Source organism: Heterocephalus glaber, unplaced genomic scaffold, assembly GCF_053883595.1.
Source record: "Heterocephalus glaber isolate CG9 unplaced genomic scaffold, H.glaber_assembly_v1.0 deba00001532, whole genome shotgun sequence".
Classification (NCBI taxonomy): Eukaryota; Metazoa; Chordata; class Mammalia; order Rodentia; family Bathyergidae; genus Heterocephalus; species Heterocephalus glaber.
In genome coordinates this window covers 26,878,850-26,894,253 of record NW_028258330.1, presented here as the reverse complement: position 1 = coordinate 26,894,253, position 15,404 = coordinate 26,878,850, and the positions used below count along the sequence as shown (strand labels likewise).

General features: G+C 42.0%; 1 protein-coding gene across 11 annotated transcripts in view; it reads right to left on the bottom strand.

The window, feature by feature from the left end:
• The window catches only part of Phf20 (PHD finger protein 20), a 140,484-nt gene that overhangs the window by 15,386 nt on the left and 109,694 nt on the right, over positions 1–15,404 (bottom strand). For all 11 annotated transcript variants that reach the window (XR_015442083.1, XM_087189122.1, XM_087189126.1 and 8 more), the window contains 5 exons: positions 12,348–12,446; positions 11,301–11,465; positions 10,554–10,732; positions 3,747–3,846; positions 238–433 (listed from right to left, as the gene is read on the bottom strand). Coding sequence is in view for 10 of the 11 variants with exons in the window: in XM_087189122.1 (XP_087045248.1) it covers positions 238–433; positions 3,747–3,846; positions 10,554–10,732; positions 11,301–11,465; positions 12,348–12,446 (739 nt within the window). In the remaining variant the exon portion in view is untranslated. The remainder of the gene's footprint in view (positions 1–237; positions 434–3,746; positions 3,847–10,553; positions 10,733–11,300; positions 11,466–12,347; positions 12,447–15,404) is intronic.

Genomic DNA, 15,404 nt, shown 5'->3' with positions numbered 1-15,404 from the left:
AAAACAAGGTCTCACACATGGTGGACACGTACTCTACCTCTGAACTACACCCCAACTGCAATGAGGTAGATTCTTAAAAAAAAAGGAATATTTACCATAGAACTGAAAATTTTTAGTATAGGTTTTAAACTAATCAGCTTTATGACTGATTTTGTGGCTTTCTGACCTCTCAAATTTATCCTACCCCCATTTGATGCCAACCAGACTCCTCCCCAAAGCTGCAAGTGCCACACTTACTGCAAGATGCTCATTTTGAGCTGGAGGCCGTGCAGAACCTCGATCACTCTCTGCACATCCCCAAGAAGCTGGTGGGTGGCCACAATCTTCTTAGCATTCTGATGGGAGTAGTTCTCTTCCAAAAAGGCCAGGCCATGCATATGTCCTCTGCTCAACCACTCCTTATCATACCAGTACTTAAAGCTAGGCCTTTGACCTAAAGCAATGACAGGGAGAGGGTTAAACATGCCCTGAAGGAAACCCAGGGTGTTTCATCAGTATTGCACAATTATCACAGAAACTAATAGAAGGATGGATTACCGTGTTCATTTTGTTCACTTATTCATTCAATGTACACTTGCTTGGCACCTACCCTATGTTGAGCTCTCTACCAAGTGTTGGAGTTAAGGTAGTATATAAGGCATGCCACCTCCTAATCTCTAGAAACTAGCCAGAGGTGGAACAGGCAGCTGGATTATCTCTTTAGATTTTTTTCTTTTGGTACCGGGAATTGAACTCGGGACCTTGTGCTTGCTAGGCAGGCAGTGGAACCACTGAGCTAAATCCTTGGCCCCTGGATTATCTCTTTAAATTTAAATCCTATGATTCCTTCCCTACCTAAAACCATCCACAGCTTTCTACTGCTCATACAAGAAAGCCCAAGCTCTAACTTCGGTTTACCGAGGCTCTTTCCTCTCCCTCTGCCCCTATCCTTATGGTGGTCTACTTTCAGTTTATGAATAAAAAAACTCTTCCCAGGCTTGGCCTCTTTGCTAGTGCCACTTTGCTGGGCTGGCTCCTATCTCCCAAAGTTCAGAGAACTTTCAGGGGCCCTAGTCACTCCCTCTCTTATCATCTTTCCCCTCACAGCTTCATCCCTAAATATCATAGCCTTGTTTAACTTTTTGTTTTGTTTCGTTTAGTTTTGTTCTGTTTTGGTTTTTGTTCTGTTTTTTTAAGACAGATTCTCACTATGTAGTTCAGGCTGGCCTTGAACTCACTATGTAGCCCAGGATGGCCTCAAACTCACAGCAATCCTCCTGCGTCAGCCTCCTGAGTGCTGTGATTACAGGTGTGCACCACCATACATGGCATTAATTTTTTTTTTTAATGTTTCTGTCTCCAACTGCACTAAGAGCCAGAAGAGTAAGAATCACTTTGCTCATGGCTGCAATCCCAGTGCCTAGCAAAAAGCAGCTTGAACTGATTTATTAAATGAATGGAAAGAAACTCCAGAACTCTTTCCAACTACACCACCTAACTAAACAGAGAATCAGGCCCCCATTTCTTTTCTGGATGTCTGCTAATAGTCCCATCTGTTACACAGAATTGGATGCCTTCAATGATCTTGCTCATTACTGGGCTCTTTAGGAAGGACTAAAAACAAGCATAGGAGACTCTGCTGTCCATAACTACAAAAACCCTGAAATAGCCCATATAAACGCTACCAAAGTTCTTGGTCTCTTTCTAGCTTTATTAATGTACATGGTGGAGATACACTGTGATTCTGTTAAAAACACTTTAAATAACCTTGAAGAAATGAATCTGTTAGCTGGTGTGGTTGTGCACTTGTACTCCTGTAATTCCAGCACTCAGGAGGCAAAGACAAGAGGATTAAGAGAGTTTGAGGACATCCTGGGCTACATAGGCTACATTTTGAGTTCAAGGATACCCTGAATTACAGAGACACTATCTCAGAAAAGAAAAGAAAATCTGTCAAACTTTTATCCCAACTCACTGGAGTTTATAAATGTAGACCTTGGGCTGGGGATTTGGCTCAGTGGTTTCGCCGCCTGCTGCACAAGTGGAAGGATCTGAGTTTGATCCCCGGCACCAAAAAAAAAAAAATGCAGACCTTGTGACAGACATTCAGGGGGTCAGTTCAAGGAATGGTCTATTCAGTCTCGGTGATTAAAATCATACAAAGTTTAAATTCAGAAAGTGCATAGGACTTGAGGATGGTGTGTGTGATTTCTAAAAAGGGAAAAGTGAAGAAAAGGAAAGGAAAAAAAGATCTTGAAAAGGTACCCCAGGGAGCCCTTGGAATCACGGGGGAACCTCAGAGGCAGCTGCTGCAGGCAGTGGCCTTCACAGTAGGATTCAGAGCAGCAGCACCTGTTTTACAAGACAAAGGTTAGAGACCACTGATTCTCAGCTCCCATCAGACATAATTGGGGAAGTGATTCTGGGCTAGTCATACCCCTTCTGGGCCTGTTTACTCACCTAATTGTCTGACCACATTCTTAGGATAAAGGGATAAATGGAAGCAGAATATCTGCCATCTAGGGAATAAGCTAATAAAAGCAGACATTGTCACATCAGAGGTCTTCTAGCTTGGCGAGGACCTGCTTGCTGAAAGAGTGATGGTCAGCCCTGCCCTAAAACCAGCAAAATCAAGAGATTTGGCCCTGGAGGCCAGTTCTCATTCCTGTTCCTTAATGGGTTAGAAAGGTCATCTGTGGGCATCAATTTCTTTCTCATAAGTGAAAATGGGGGTAGAAGACCTACCAGGCCCATCTCATAGGACCAAGCAAAATAACAGAAGCAAAGGTTCCCAAGTATGGTTGAGCTACACGGGAATCAACAGACTGGAGTGGAGGGAGACACCTCACAGGTAATAAAGGGAGGTGACATTACTGTCCCACTGACAGAAGGACAAGAACCAGGAGTTTATAAGCCTCCCATACCAGAGGGAAGTTACAGGTGACACCTATAACCATGAAATTAATTGTGCTAAGCAATCAAGACACTGCTCCAGGTGGCAACAGTTCCGAACCAGCCATGCTTCCACCCTTCCCCACTAGGCCAAATCTCCTTTCAGGTGGCAGCGATGCAGTGGAGGGCAGATGCCACCATGGGTAGCACAGGTAGCTTTCTAACCTTCCAACAGCAGAGCCCACACACCAACCCTCACACTCTCAGGACAAGGAAAAGGTGCTTACTGAACAGCACATATGCTGAACTGAGTACAGAGAAGATGAGCAGGTTCCTGAGCAAAGAGGGCAGGCTAACTCAAGGAGCAGCCAATATCCTTTTATTGTTTGGTTTGTTTTGTTTTCTTTTTTGGAGACAGGGTCTTACTTTGTAGTTCAGGCTGGCCTCCAACCCACAATGATCCTCCAGTCTCAGCCTCCGAAGGGCTGGAATTACACGTGTGTGCCACAATACCCAAAATTTCAGGCAGACCAGATTACAGTTCTGGCCTGCTATATGACACTGTCCTTATTATGAACAATACCAAACATATAAACATTTGTTAAGAGGTTAGATATTTCATGGTGGTTGTTTTTTTAAAAAGCACAATTAAAGAAAAGGAAATATTTTAGCTCAAGGCCAGGCCTTCTAGGTGAGCCTCTTCACATATATTCTTGTACTTCGAAGTTGAGGAAAGCCAGTCACCAGGTGGGCCAGCAACAAAAGCACAAACAAGTGGGACTAGTAGGTGCCAAGACAGTTAGGACGTTTCACATCCAGCTGTGCTAAGGAAAGGGCTACATATTGTTAATATCCCTGACTCCAGAAATCTCTACCTGGAGGGTCTTGGCAAACATAACAGGTGTATTTCTCAGGTACATTTTCTTCCAGTAATCCCATGCAGACTCCATGCTGCCAGCACTGGCACTCTTCACACTGTTAGAATTAAATCGACAAAAATTAAACTCAGAAAATATCCTGCATCCAGAAGTTAAGACTTCCTTACCAGGAGATGTGTGTTGGGGGGGTGGGTGTTAAAGAAGAAAAGGAAGAGCAGTCCCTACAGACTCTACTAAAATGAGCTGCAGTCATACATCTGAAATGGCACTCTCCAATATGGGAGTCACTGGCCACATGGCGCTCTACATTTAAATGAACAAATTAAGTTAAATTAGTTTCTGAACCCCATGAGCCACATCTGAAATGCCCAATAACCACCTGAGGTTGAGCAACTGTAGCAGTCAACACAAAGAACATTCAGATGTATTGAACAGTGCCAATCTCAGAATAATGACCGTCTTCACTCCCATTTCTAGAGGTTTCCACTTTCCTGATCACATTATAAGGACTGAATGAAAATTGTTCAAATCTTTAGATAAGGGGTAACTTGAAATGACAAAAGACTGAGTTTGAATTATGACCAGACATTCATTAGCTGTGTCACTTGCACAGGTAACTTCACTCTGGGCTTCAGTTTCCCTACCTGCAAAATGGGATACTATTCCTACCAATTCCAGGAGCTGTCAGCCACTACAGGGCCCTGAACACAGCTTTTTACTAGTGGATAAGCCAGTTTACTTCAAGCCCCCTGAAGTGATCATGTGTTAGCACTTTGCATTTGTTCTCTCTAAGCTTTACCAAAGGTCACACAGTTGATAAGAAGCAACGATGGATCAGAACAGCCTGGATAGCTGCAAAGCTAGCTTTCTTAACCCCTAGGCTCCACTGCCTTCCCTAGGTATTGAGGAATGAGGACAGAGGGAAGAAGGCAGAGATAATAAAGAAGGAGCTCACAGTGAGGGTGGCAGTGATATTTTGATAGCTAGGGATAGCAAGTCTAAAAGGTAGATTCCCAGAAACTTCATGCAATTCTGACCCAAGGCCCCAAATCTTAACTACTCAAATGACGAATGAACTCTGGAAGGTGAACTGTGAGCTTCCTAACATGATCTTGATGGTGGGTCACCAGCCTGCCAACAAGGCACTAGAAACCAAGCTCAAACATCCACTTGGGGTCAGATAGGTCATAGTATCAAGAAGGCTTCCCTGGGCAAACAGAAAACCTCCAGGAAGCTAAGTGACAACGGCAGTGCTGCAAGACCTCAGATAAGATCTGCTCCAAAGCCTCCAATTTACCAATGAGGAAACTAAAGTTCAGAGAAAAGAAGTAAATTGGGCAAAACAATAAAGATGTGAGTAGCAGAAAACAGACTAGTAATTAAGAATGAAATTCTATTTCACCAATGACTTTGTCTTGAGAACTAGAACTCACCAAATATGAATCAAATACAGCCGAGTTTCAAAATGCAATAACTTTTTTCATGTGGATCTAGCCATACATTATTCACTTTTAAAAGTTTAAATTTAGGCTGGGTATGGTGGTGCACACCTATAATCCGGGCATTTGGGAGGCTGAAACAGGAGGATCACCATGGGTTCAAGGCCAACCTGGGTTACATAGTAAGTTCAATAAACATAACATGAAAAATCTCTATGAAGACTTTTTTTCCTGTATTTTGAGACAGGGTTTCTCTATGTAGTTCAGGCTGGCATCAAACTCATGGTGATCCTCCTGCCTCAACCTCCCAAGTGCTGGGATTACAGGTGTGTGCCACCACACCTGGCTCTCTATAAAGACAATTTTTAAATATTATTTGAAGAACAAACATATTAAAGTCATGGCACAGTGCATCCCACTACTGGACAGTAAGAGTCAATACCATAAGGAATCAATTCTCCTTGAGCCTAATATTCAAAAATAATGTAATAATGTAACCCCAATAAGATAATAAATTAATACCTTTGTAACTAGGTAGATTTCTAAAATTCTAAAAAGCCAGGACATATGTGAAAAATGAAAAGCACTAAGAATGTACTAGCCCTACCAACTATATTAAAATTATAAAAGCATAATAATTAGAATTGTACAAGCAAATATATAGACAAATGGCTCAAAGGAAAAGAATGCAGAAAAGATCCAAATACATACAAAACAAAGTAAATATGGGCAGTATCTCTAACAGTGGAGGGCCAGGGATTTAGCTCAGTGGTGCCGCCACCTGCCTTGAAAGCACAGGGTCCCAAGTTCAATCCCCAGTACAAAAAAACCCAAAAAAAACAATCAGTGGAGCATGGTATTAGGAAAACTGGGTAACCACAGTTGTCCCTTTATTCCAGGATAAATTCCAGGTGGACCAAATACTTGTATTGTTTTAAAAAATTAATGAAACCTCAGAAAAACTAGAAGAAACCGTAAGAGGTGCTGTGGTGTTTATGTTTCTACAATGGTGGGAACTGAACACTGGGCTTCATGCATGCTAAGGAAGTGCCTTGGCAAGTACTGTACTCCTGAGTGACAACCCAGTCCAGCCCTAGTTGTCAAAAAATTCGTAAAAAGAACTCATTAAAGTTTGTTGTATTTTTTCCTTTTTCTTAAATTTGTTATATTTGACCTCATGAAAACAAGCAAAATATCTTTAAGACAAGTCAAAAGACATGATAAAAAGTGGCAAATATATTTGTAACCCTTATCACAGCCTATACAAAAGCTCTATAAAAAGCTTTTACATCCAAGTGTGGTGGTGCAGGCCTATAATGTAAGCACTCTGGAAAGATGAGGCAGGAGGATTCCCAAGTTAAAAACCAGCTTGGTCAATTTAGTGACTTAGTGAGATCAAGTCCCTAAACACATGTACATAAAGATTGGAGATGGCCCTGGTTTCAATTCCCAGTACCCCTCACATACATAAAAAAAGAGGAAAAAAAAAAAAAAAAGAGGGGGAAGGAGGGAAGAGAAGAGAAGGAAAGGAAGGAAGCAAGCAAGCCAACCAGCCAGCCAAGCATGGTGGTGGACCTCTATAATCTTAGCTCTCAAGAAGCTGAGTTCAAGGCCAGCCTAAACTACACAGTGAGACCCTGTCTCAAAAGAAAAAAAAAAGAAAAACCTGGACATAGTAGCACACACCTGTAATCCCAGCACTCAGGAGGCTGAGGCAGAAGGATCGACAAGTGTTCAAGGCTAGCCTAGTCTACACAGTGAGTTCAAGGCCAGTCTGGACTACGTAGTGAGACCCTGTCTCTAAAACAAAAAAACAAGAAAATGTAAAAGCAAACAAGCAAAAATTAATGGCTCACTGTAATCTAAATTTTAAAAAAATACAGGGCAACAGATGTAACTCAGTAACAGAGTACCCTAGGTTTCATCCTCAATACAAATAAATAAATAGGCTGCCCAAATCAATAAGAAAATGTCCAACCCTCAAAAGAAAAATGGATAAAGGACACAAAGAGATCAGTCAAGGTAAAAAATTTAACTATTAAATTAAAAATGTTCAAGTCAACCATTAAAAATTAATGTAAACTAACACTATAAATTAATGTGAAATAGCTGGAAGTGGTGGTATATGCCTGTAATCCCAGCACTCTGGAAGCTGAGGCAGGAGAACTGCCTCGAGTGTGTGGCCAGCTTGAACTACACAGTGAGACCCTGTCTCAAAATACAGCAGCATGGGCCGGGGATTTAGCTCAGTGAAACCACACCTGCTTTGCAGGCACAAGGTCCTGAGTTCAATCCCCAGTACAAAAAAAAAAAAAAAAGCAGCAGAAGTAATGTGAAATATTAGTATCTACTTTAAGATTGGAAGAAAATATTAATAAATTATTTATACCTTTAGGTGCTGCAAGAAATTTTTATAATATTTACTACTTCATCCTAAAAAATGTAATTCCCTTTGAAAAGCTGCTTATAGAACAGTCTTCTCATATGTATTGATAGATATTAGTATTCCAAAATATTAACAGTAGTTATCCCTAGTAAAGGATAATCTGGGGGCTGGGGATTTAGCTCAGCGGTGCCTCCGCCTGCCTCAAAAACCCAAGGTCCTGAGTTCAATCCCGGTACCCCCAAGAGAAAGATAATCTGGATGAGCCAGGCATGGTGGCACACACCTGTGATTTCAACACTGGGGAGATTGAGGCCAGGGGGAGGGGAGGGGCTTCGGTGTGGCGGCTGTGGCAGTGGGGCAGGGGAATGAGGGGGAACTGGTCAGGCAGCCTAGACAATACCACTGTGTTTCAAAAACAATGTTTTAGCTTCATTTCTCAACTGTAAATGGTGAGTACACTGAGTATCCTGACTGTAATAGAGGTTACACAAAGCTACACTTGTAACAAAATCTCACAGAGCTAGCATACATGGAAGAGTATGGTACATGTAAATAGCTAGTAACTCTGAATAAACTCTACAGATTATGCCAATGTCATTGGGAGTTTTTTGTTATTGTTTTGTTTTCTTCTTGCGCTATTGGGGATTGAATCCCCAGCCCTTCCCCACCCCTTTAAATTTTTTGAGACAGGGTCTTACTAAATTGCCTAGGCTAGGCTGGGACTTGAAATCCTCCTGCCTCAGCCTTCCAGAATTTCAGGCATGTACTGATAATTTCTTGGTTTTAATACTGTATTGTGCTTGCTTCGGCAGTACATAGATTAATACTGTATTGTTGGTGGGCTGTTGGCAGAGGAAGGAGTTTGGGCAATAGTTCATGGGACATTTCTTTGCAACCTCTTGTGAATCTAGTTACTTCAAAACAGAAATTTTAAAAAAGCACTTGATAAATAAGAAGTGAAAAAGTAAGTGGGCCTACTCCTCACTCTCTGTTTTGTTTCTTGAGAAAAAGTCTCACTATGTATTTCAGGCTGGCCTCAAACTTGCAGTAATCCTCCTACCTCAGCCTCTCAAGTGCTGGGGTTACAGGCATGCACCACCATGCCCAGCCTGCTCTTTCTGAAAGTTTAAAGAATTATGGGAAAGACTAGTATGTCAAGAAATCAAAGGAAAGGAGAATGTTATTTATGAAAAGACAAATTCAAAATCAGAGTCATTAATTGCTACTTTGAAATAGGAAAAGGTCGAAAGGGGTAGGGGTGGTGGGAGGAGATAGGGAAAGGAAAGAATGGAAAGGAAACATTATGAGAAAAGAAAAAAAATGGAAACGAAGTCTATGTAAATAGGGAAGGGTGGAGGGGTGAAGGGCGCACAGGGAATGGGGAAAAAATAAGAACCAAGATACATCATGTACAGGTACAAGCACCCAATGATAAATGTAAACGTATTATATACCTAAAATGTACCAATAAAAGAATTTAAGCAAAAAAAAAAAAAAAAGGCAGAGACATAAATTCAACAATATATTAAACCAAAATCCAAAAGTGAGTTTCAAAAACTGATGCCACACTGACCTATAATACTATTAGGGTAAGGGGCCGGGGATTTAGCTCAGTGGTTCTGGTGCCTGCCTCGCAAGCACAAGGTCCCGAGTTCGATCCCCGGTACCAAAGAAACCTAAAAAAACCCCAATACTATTAGGGTAAGGAAATAATACCCTAACAGAGAAAGTAAGCCAAGGAGGGCTAGGCCTTCTTCTCATAATTTCCACAGACCAGGTAAACTCTTACTAGGAGATGGACAGGAGCCTTCTCCACCAGGAACAGCTAACCCTACTGGTCACACAATAACAGAGGTGTAGGGTCCAGGCAGCCTTTCTAATGAAGCTCCCCACACCCCTCAATCTCCACCCAACTCCAGACCAGATGAGTAGATCAAGGATATAAACCTCTCTACCTCCCTAACAGCTATTATTCACCTGAGCCAGGCTGGAATTCCTTGCCTGGGAATTCAGAATTGGAACTGAGATTCCAACCTCAACCTACCTAATCTCTTGAACACAAAAAGGTAAAAGAGAAAATGAGAAGGGGACACAGGTATGTGACCATTTTATATTTTCTAAGACAATAAGTAAGTAGTAACATACAAAATAAATAAAGAGAAGAAGTAGGAAAAAGGAAAACAACCAAATTGACTCTGGAAAGAAACAGGAAACAATGTGAGCAAGCCTTTGCATTCCTAGACCCTGTCTATAATGTCTGTACTTGCTCCTAAAAGAATGCTAACTAATATAAGCATGACTTACTTTCAAAAAACTCAGGTTTCCTGGCCAGCTAGGCAGCTACCAAGATACCTAGGATATTTATGACAGTCCTCAGAGTCAGCCAGACAGCAGCCACCTCCACCAGAACTGCAAGTGACAAACAGAAGGGGCCAGTGATGGATTCCTCAAGTAGGTAGGGAGGTCCCACCCCACAGGCACATCCCAAGGAGGAAGATGACAGACATGTCAGGAAAACAATAAGAAACAAAGAAGTTATAAAACAAAACAAAACAAAAAAGAAGTTATAAAACCAGTCTCCATTTCTTCAGGCCACAAAGAAAATTTACCTCAAGGAGAAGATGATACATAAGGTTAAACTGCCACCCCAAAGTTTGAGTCCCTGCTATCCAACTCCTCACTGTGCGACCAATGGTAAGGTCCTTAACCCAGAGCAGGCTTCAAATGATTTAAGCAGAGGACGAGAGGTTTGTAATCAATGATTTCTCAAAGCCTCTTTGATTCTATTGATGGTCTATTTACAGCAGCCTGAAATTCCCAGAAAATCAAACCAGAAGCAAACTTGGTCTGCTACTATTAGTACCAAATATCTGGGGCTTTGGATGTGACTCACCACTACTGCTGGCCTCAACTTCTCTCCAAGGACCAGTGTATTTTATTTTTTCTTCTATAGACCTATGTTCTGGAAGGTCTACTTACCTGAATCATGAAATCATTTTCCTCCTGGACTTCACAGATGCAACGGACCACCTCAAAATCATAGCGGTCATCCCCATCAAGTTCCTCATCTGGGTTGGTAGTCACATCAACATCTTGACCATACTCCTCATCACTCCAAAGAAAACTCTCAGAAGAGGACTCACTCAAATTATCCTCCTCTGGAAGAAGAAGGAAAGCAACAGTTACTATTTTAAATTAGAGCTGCAAATTTTATAAAATCCTAGTGTCCAGAGTGGAAAATGACTTATAGACCCACTCCTCCAGGAGCTGCTCAGGGCTGGGAAATGGAGGTACCAATCTGTCCCCTGGGTTTGTCATTAGTAACAGCCCAAACAGAATACGCTGCCTCAAAACACTCCTTTCCCCATTTCACCGGGAGAACATGAAGCCCAAGGTCAGTGGGTGCTCAAGGTCACAGAGCTTGTTGGCAAAGAAGCTACAAGTCTCTATGAACCATACAGTCCATCACCCATGGCACCTCTAACATGTTGCTCAGCATTCCCCATCCAGCCAGGACCTGCTTTGCTGTCAATCTGTGTCCACAGTTCTTTTACACTCTGCAAACAGTGGGGATGGAGTGAAGAATCCCAGGGACAATCAGAACCAGAGTCACCGCTAACTTTTACCACCACTCCCCGCCTAGGACAAGGAAACACTTCTTCTGTACCAGACACTATCTAAGTACTATTTTCTAATGTATCTTCAGGCCACAGTGAGTGTCCTTACCAGATGCTTTCAATTTCCCTTTGTGGTTGCCAGTTTCTGTGCCATGGAGCTGTGGGCTCATATGGACTACAGGCTTGTGTGAGGACCCACACCTTGTCACACCAAATGCCTTGGGTGGCGATGGTTCCTGGGAAGTGTCACTGATCTCCTCACTGCAGGGGCATTCTGAAAGAATGGAAGAGATCATCAGGACATTCCAGAATCAACCTCATCCAACCAACAAGTCTGTTTTTCAAAGAGCTCAAAGGCGTGGGGACAGTTCAACCACAGAAAGGCATGGACGGCAGATTTAAGGATTCATATTTTCTGCCACCCCTGAGAATCCTAAGCCCAAATTTTTCTTCTTTTTTTTTTTTTTTTTTGGTACCGGGTCCTTAGCTTGCAAGGCAGGCGGTGGAACCACTGAGCTAAATCCCCAGCCCCCAAATTTTTCTTCTTTACTGTCACCCTCTTGCTCTTTCCTGATTAGACTGTTTTTCTAAGCCAGAAGCTACACTGAGAATAAAACCTGGCATCTCTTTAACTGCCAAGGATGACACACAGATTTTCATTAATATTATTGTGTAGGTAGACAAACACTTTTCACAAAGTAAATCTTTTCTTGAGAGATGTATGTTTAAAAGTCACATGTGTGAAGGGGCCAGGGTTTAGCTCAGTGGCACTTCGCCTGCCTCTCAAGCATGAGGTCCTGAGTTCAATCCCTGGTACCAAAAAAAAAAAAAAGTCATGTGTATGAACAAAAATTGTCACTCATCAGCACATCCTCTTGGACTCTGATGCCTTCATACAAACCAGATCTGTGACAGGGCACACTGGCCAATGCAGCAAGTGGGAGAGCTTTTATAAATGCCAGTTGGGCCCTGTAAGACCTGGGGGAGTATCTCACTTCAAAGCTCTGCCAGGACCCAGGCCAGGCTGCACACACAAGCCCTGAGAGAGGCCTGCTGGTCCTTACTCTCCTCCGTGCAGCTCAGAGACCACAAGGGAAGAAGCCACCTCTCCCCACCTAGGACAAGGAAACTCAAGGGAACCTCAAGGGAAAATCACCAGGTTTGGTTTTCTTTTTCTTTTTCTTCTTCTTCTTTGGTTTCACTCTCACAAACTCTTTGAATTTTTTCTCTTTATTCTTTTCCTTGTCTTTTGCAGCTAGAATTAAACAAAAGTTGAAGTGTTAGCATTTTAACATTTCATTTTCAATGCTCAGGTGTTTATTCTTAAATAATCAAGTGTGTCCAATGGGAAGAACTGGAACAGGTGGCAGAGGGAATTCCTGGCAGGGCTCTGTCTGGAAGGACACCTTCCTTGCCTCTGGCAGCTCTAGAGGGGACTGCCACACCAGCACCACTCAGTCTTTAGATCTGGCAGACACTGGCTGCTGCCTGGTATTACAAATGAATTTTGGTAGAACACACCATACTCAAGCCTAGGATGTGGATTGGGGACCAAGATTTTGTCTCTCTCTTTTTTTTAACTGAAGTTCAATTCACATAACATAAAACATAAAAGAACAATTCACACCTTCTTCAGTTCTGGGATCAAACTCAGGGCCTCATGCATATTAGGCACTCAGAGTTACATCCCCAACCCTTTTATTTTATTTTTTTGGTACCAGGGATCGAACTCAGGTCCTTGTGCTTGCAAGGCAGGCAGTGGCACCACTGAGCTAAATCCCCCCCCGCCAGCCCTTTTATTTTGAAGCAAGATCTTACTAAACTGCCCAGGCTAGACACAAATTTGTCTCTAGTCTCAGCCTCCAGAATAGCTGGGATTACATGTGTATGCCATCACATCTGGCTCTCCCGACTGTTTACAGCAAAATTCCTTATCTGTATTCACTTTCCAAGCTCTCTCTTCACTGCTTTTCCTAATTCCACTCTAAAATCTTCCCACCTACCATTCTACTGAGACCAGTTTTCAAAGTGAACAGCCTTACCATGGAAAAATTCAGTTGTTCCTTCTTTTATATCTGCAGTGTTGCAAATAACTCACAAAGGCTTACTTTTGAATGTCAACAAGAATTTAAGCAAACATATATTCTGTGACCTAGCCATTCCATCCAGAGATGTTCAGTCAAGAGAAAGCAGTTGTCCATATAGAGGTTGACACAGAAAGGATCAGAGCAGCTGTAGTTGTAAATGTCCAAATGTCCTTCAGCACATGAATGGACAAATGATTTGCAGCTTAACCACAGAATGGAACACTTTTCAGCAATAAAAGTGTGAATTAGCCTGGGTGTAGGGGCACACACCTGTAATCCCAGCACTTGTTGGGAGGCTGAGGCACGAAGATCACTGCAAGTTTGAGGCCACCCTGGGCTATAAATTCAGTTCAAGGCTAGCTTGAACTACATAGCAAGACTTTGTCTCAAATGAAGTAAAATAAAAGTGTGAATTTTTTTTTTAAAGAGTAGGAAAATTTATTGAGAGAAAGAAAGCTTCTATCTAAGAGAGACAGAAGGGGGACCAGAAAGTGGGTTGCCTCAAAGTATGAATTATTAATATATACATCAACCAACATCAATCTCAAAATAAGTGGCTGAGTGAAAGACAACGAACAAATTAGTGCATACTACATGATTCCATTTTTACAAAATTCTGGAAAATGAAACCTAATCTGTTCTAACAGAAAGTAGAACAGTGGTTGCCTGGAGATCAGAGGGAAAGGGGAGGTTGGAGGGAAAGGAGCATGGGGAAAGTTTGGGAGACAATGCCTACTGTCTTGATTGTGGGGATATGTGTGTGTGTGTGTGTGTGTGTGTGTGTGTGTGTGTGTGTGTGTATATATATATATATATATATATTTTCTTTTCTGGGGGGTACCGGGGATCGAACTCAGGACCTTGAGCTTGAAAGGCAGGTGCAGAAGGGGATATATATTATATACGTATCAAACTTTATCAAATTATATACCTTAAACACATATACTGCATTTTATAATAATCAATTCTAAATAAAGCTGGGAAGAAAAATCTAATTCACCCAGACATGGTGGTGCTCCCTTGTCATCCCAGGACTTGGGAGGCTGAGGCAGGAAGATTACCATGAGTTTGAGGCCACCCTAAGCTACACAGTGAGTTCAAGGCCAGCCTGAACTTCACAGTGAGATCCTGTTTAAGGGGGGTGGGGAGGGGGATTAATGCAGCTGCATTTAGCACACTGACATTTGACAACTTTGTACAACCACTTCTATCTAGTTTCAAAATACTTCCATCACTCCAAAGTCAACCCCATAGCATTAAGCAGTTTCTCCCATTCCCCCAAGCAATCACCAACTTATATGTCACCATGAATTTACCTATTCTGGATGTTTTATATGCATAGAATTAAACAATATGTGACTTTTTGTTTTGTGGAGTTTTCCTTTTTAGTATGTGACTTTTATGTCTGTTTTTTTCGGTGGACCCTCAAGTTACTACCAGCCTGACATACAGACAACTTCGGTTAATTAGGTTAATGGAAGAATCATCTATCTGCCTCTTGTTATCTATAGCGTGAGATTTCAGTTGTACTGACTTACAACCGAGTTGAGTTACAACCAGCCCTTGGGAACCAATCAAGCTCATTAAGTCAAGGGTCTTTTCAAAGGCATCAGGATTTTTTTACAATGTTCTCCAGGTGATTCTGATGTGGAATCAAGACAACCACAAGCAGATGAGAGGAGGAATTCAATTTAATTGAACAGCTGTTATGTGCAAGGACACCACATATCTTATTTATTCCTTATAACAGTCTATGTATATCATTCCTGTTTCACAGATGGAAAAATCAAAAGCTCAGAGAGGTGAAGTCACCCACTTGACATCACACAAATTTTTTTCACTGGGGAGTCTCCCTATGCTATTCAAGCAAGTGTGAAACTTGTGGGCTGAACAGATCACCGTGCCTGGGACTAAGGCACTTGCCACTCTGTCTGGCATCACATAGATATTGAAAAGCAGATCTGCCAGATTCTGCAGTTACTGTACTGCGTTGGCACTGTGACCAGAATCCCTCTCCCAAAGAGGCATTCTGAGAGGAACAACAAATGAAAAATATAGAAAAGAACTTACTGCAATTTGCGGAAACACTCATTTTAAAACCAAGAAACTAAGACTCAAAAGAAGTA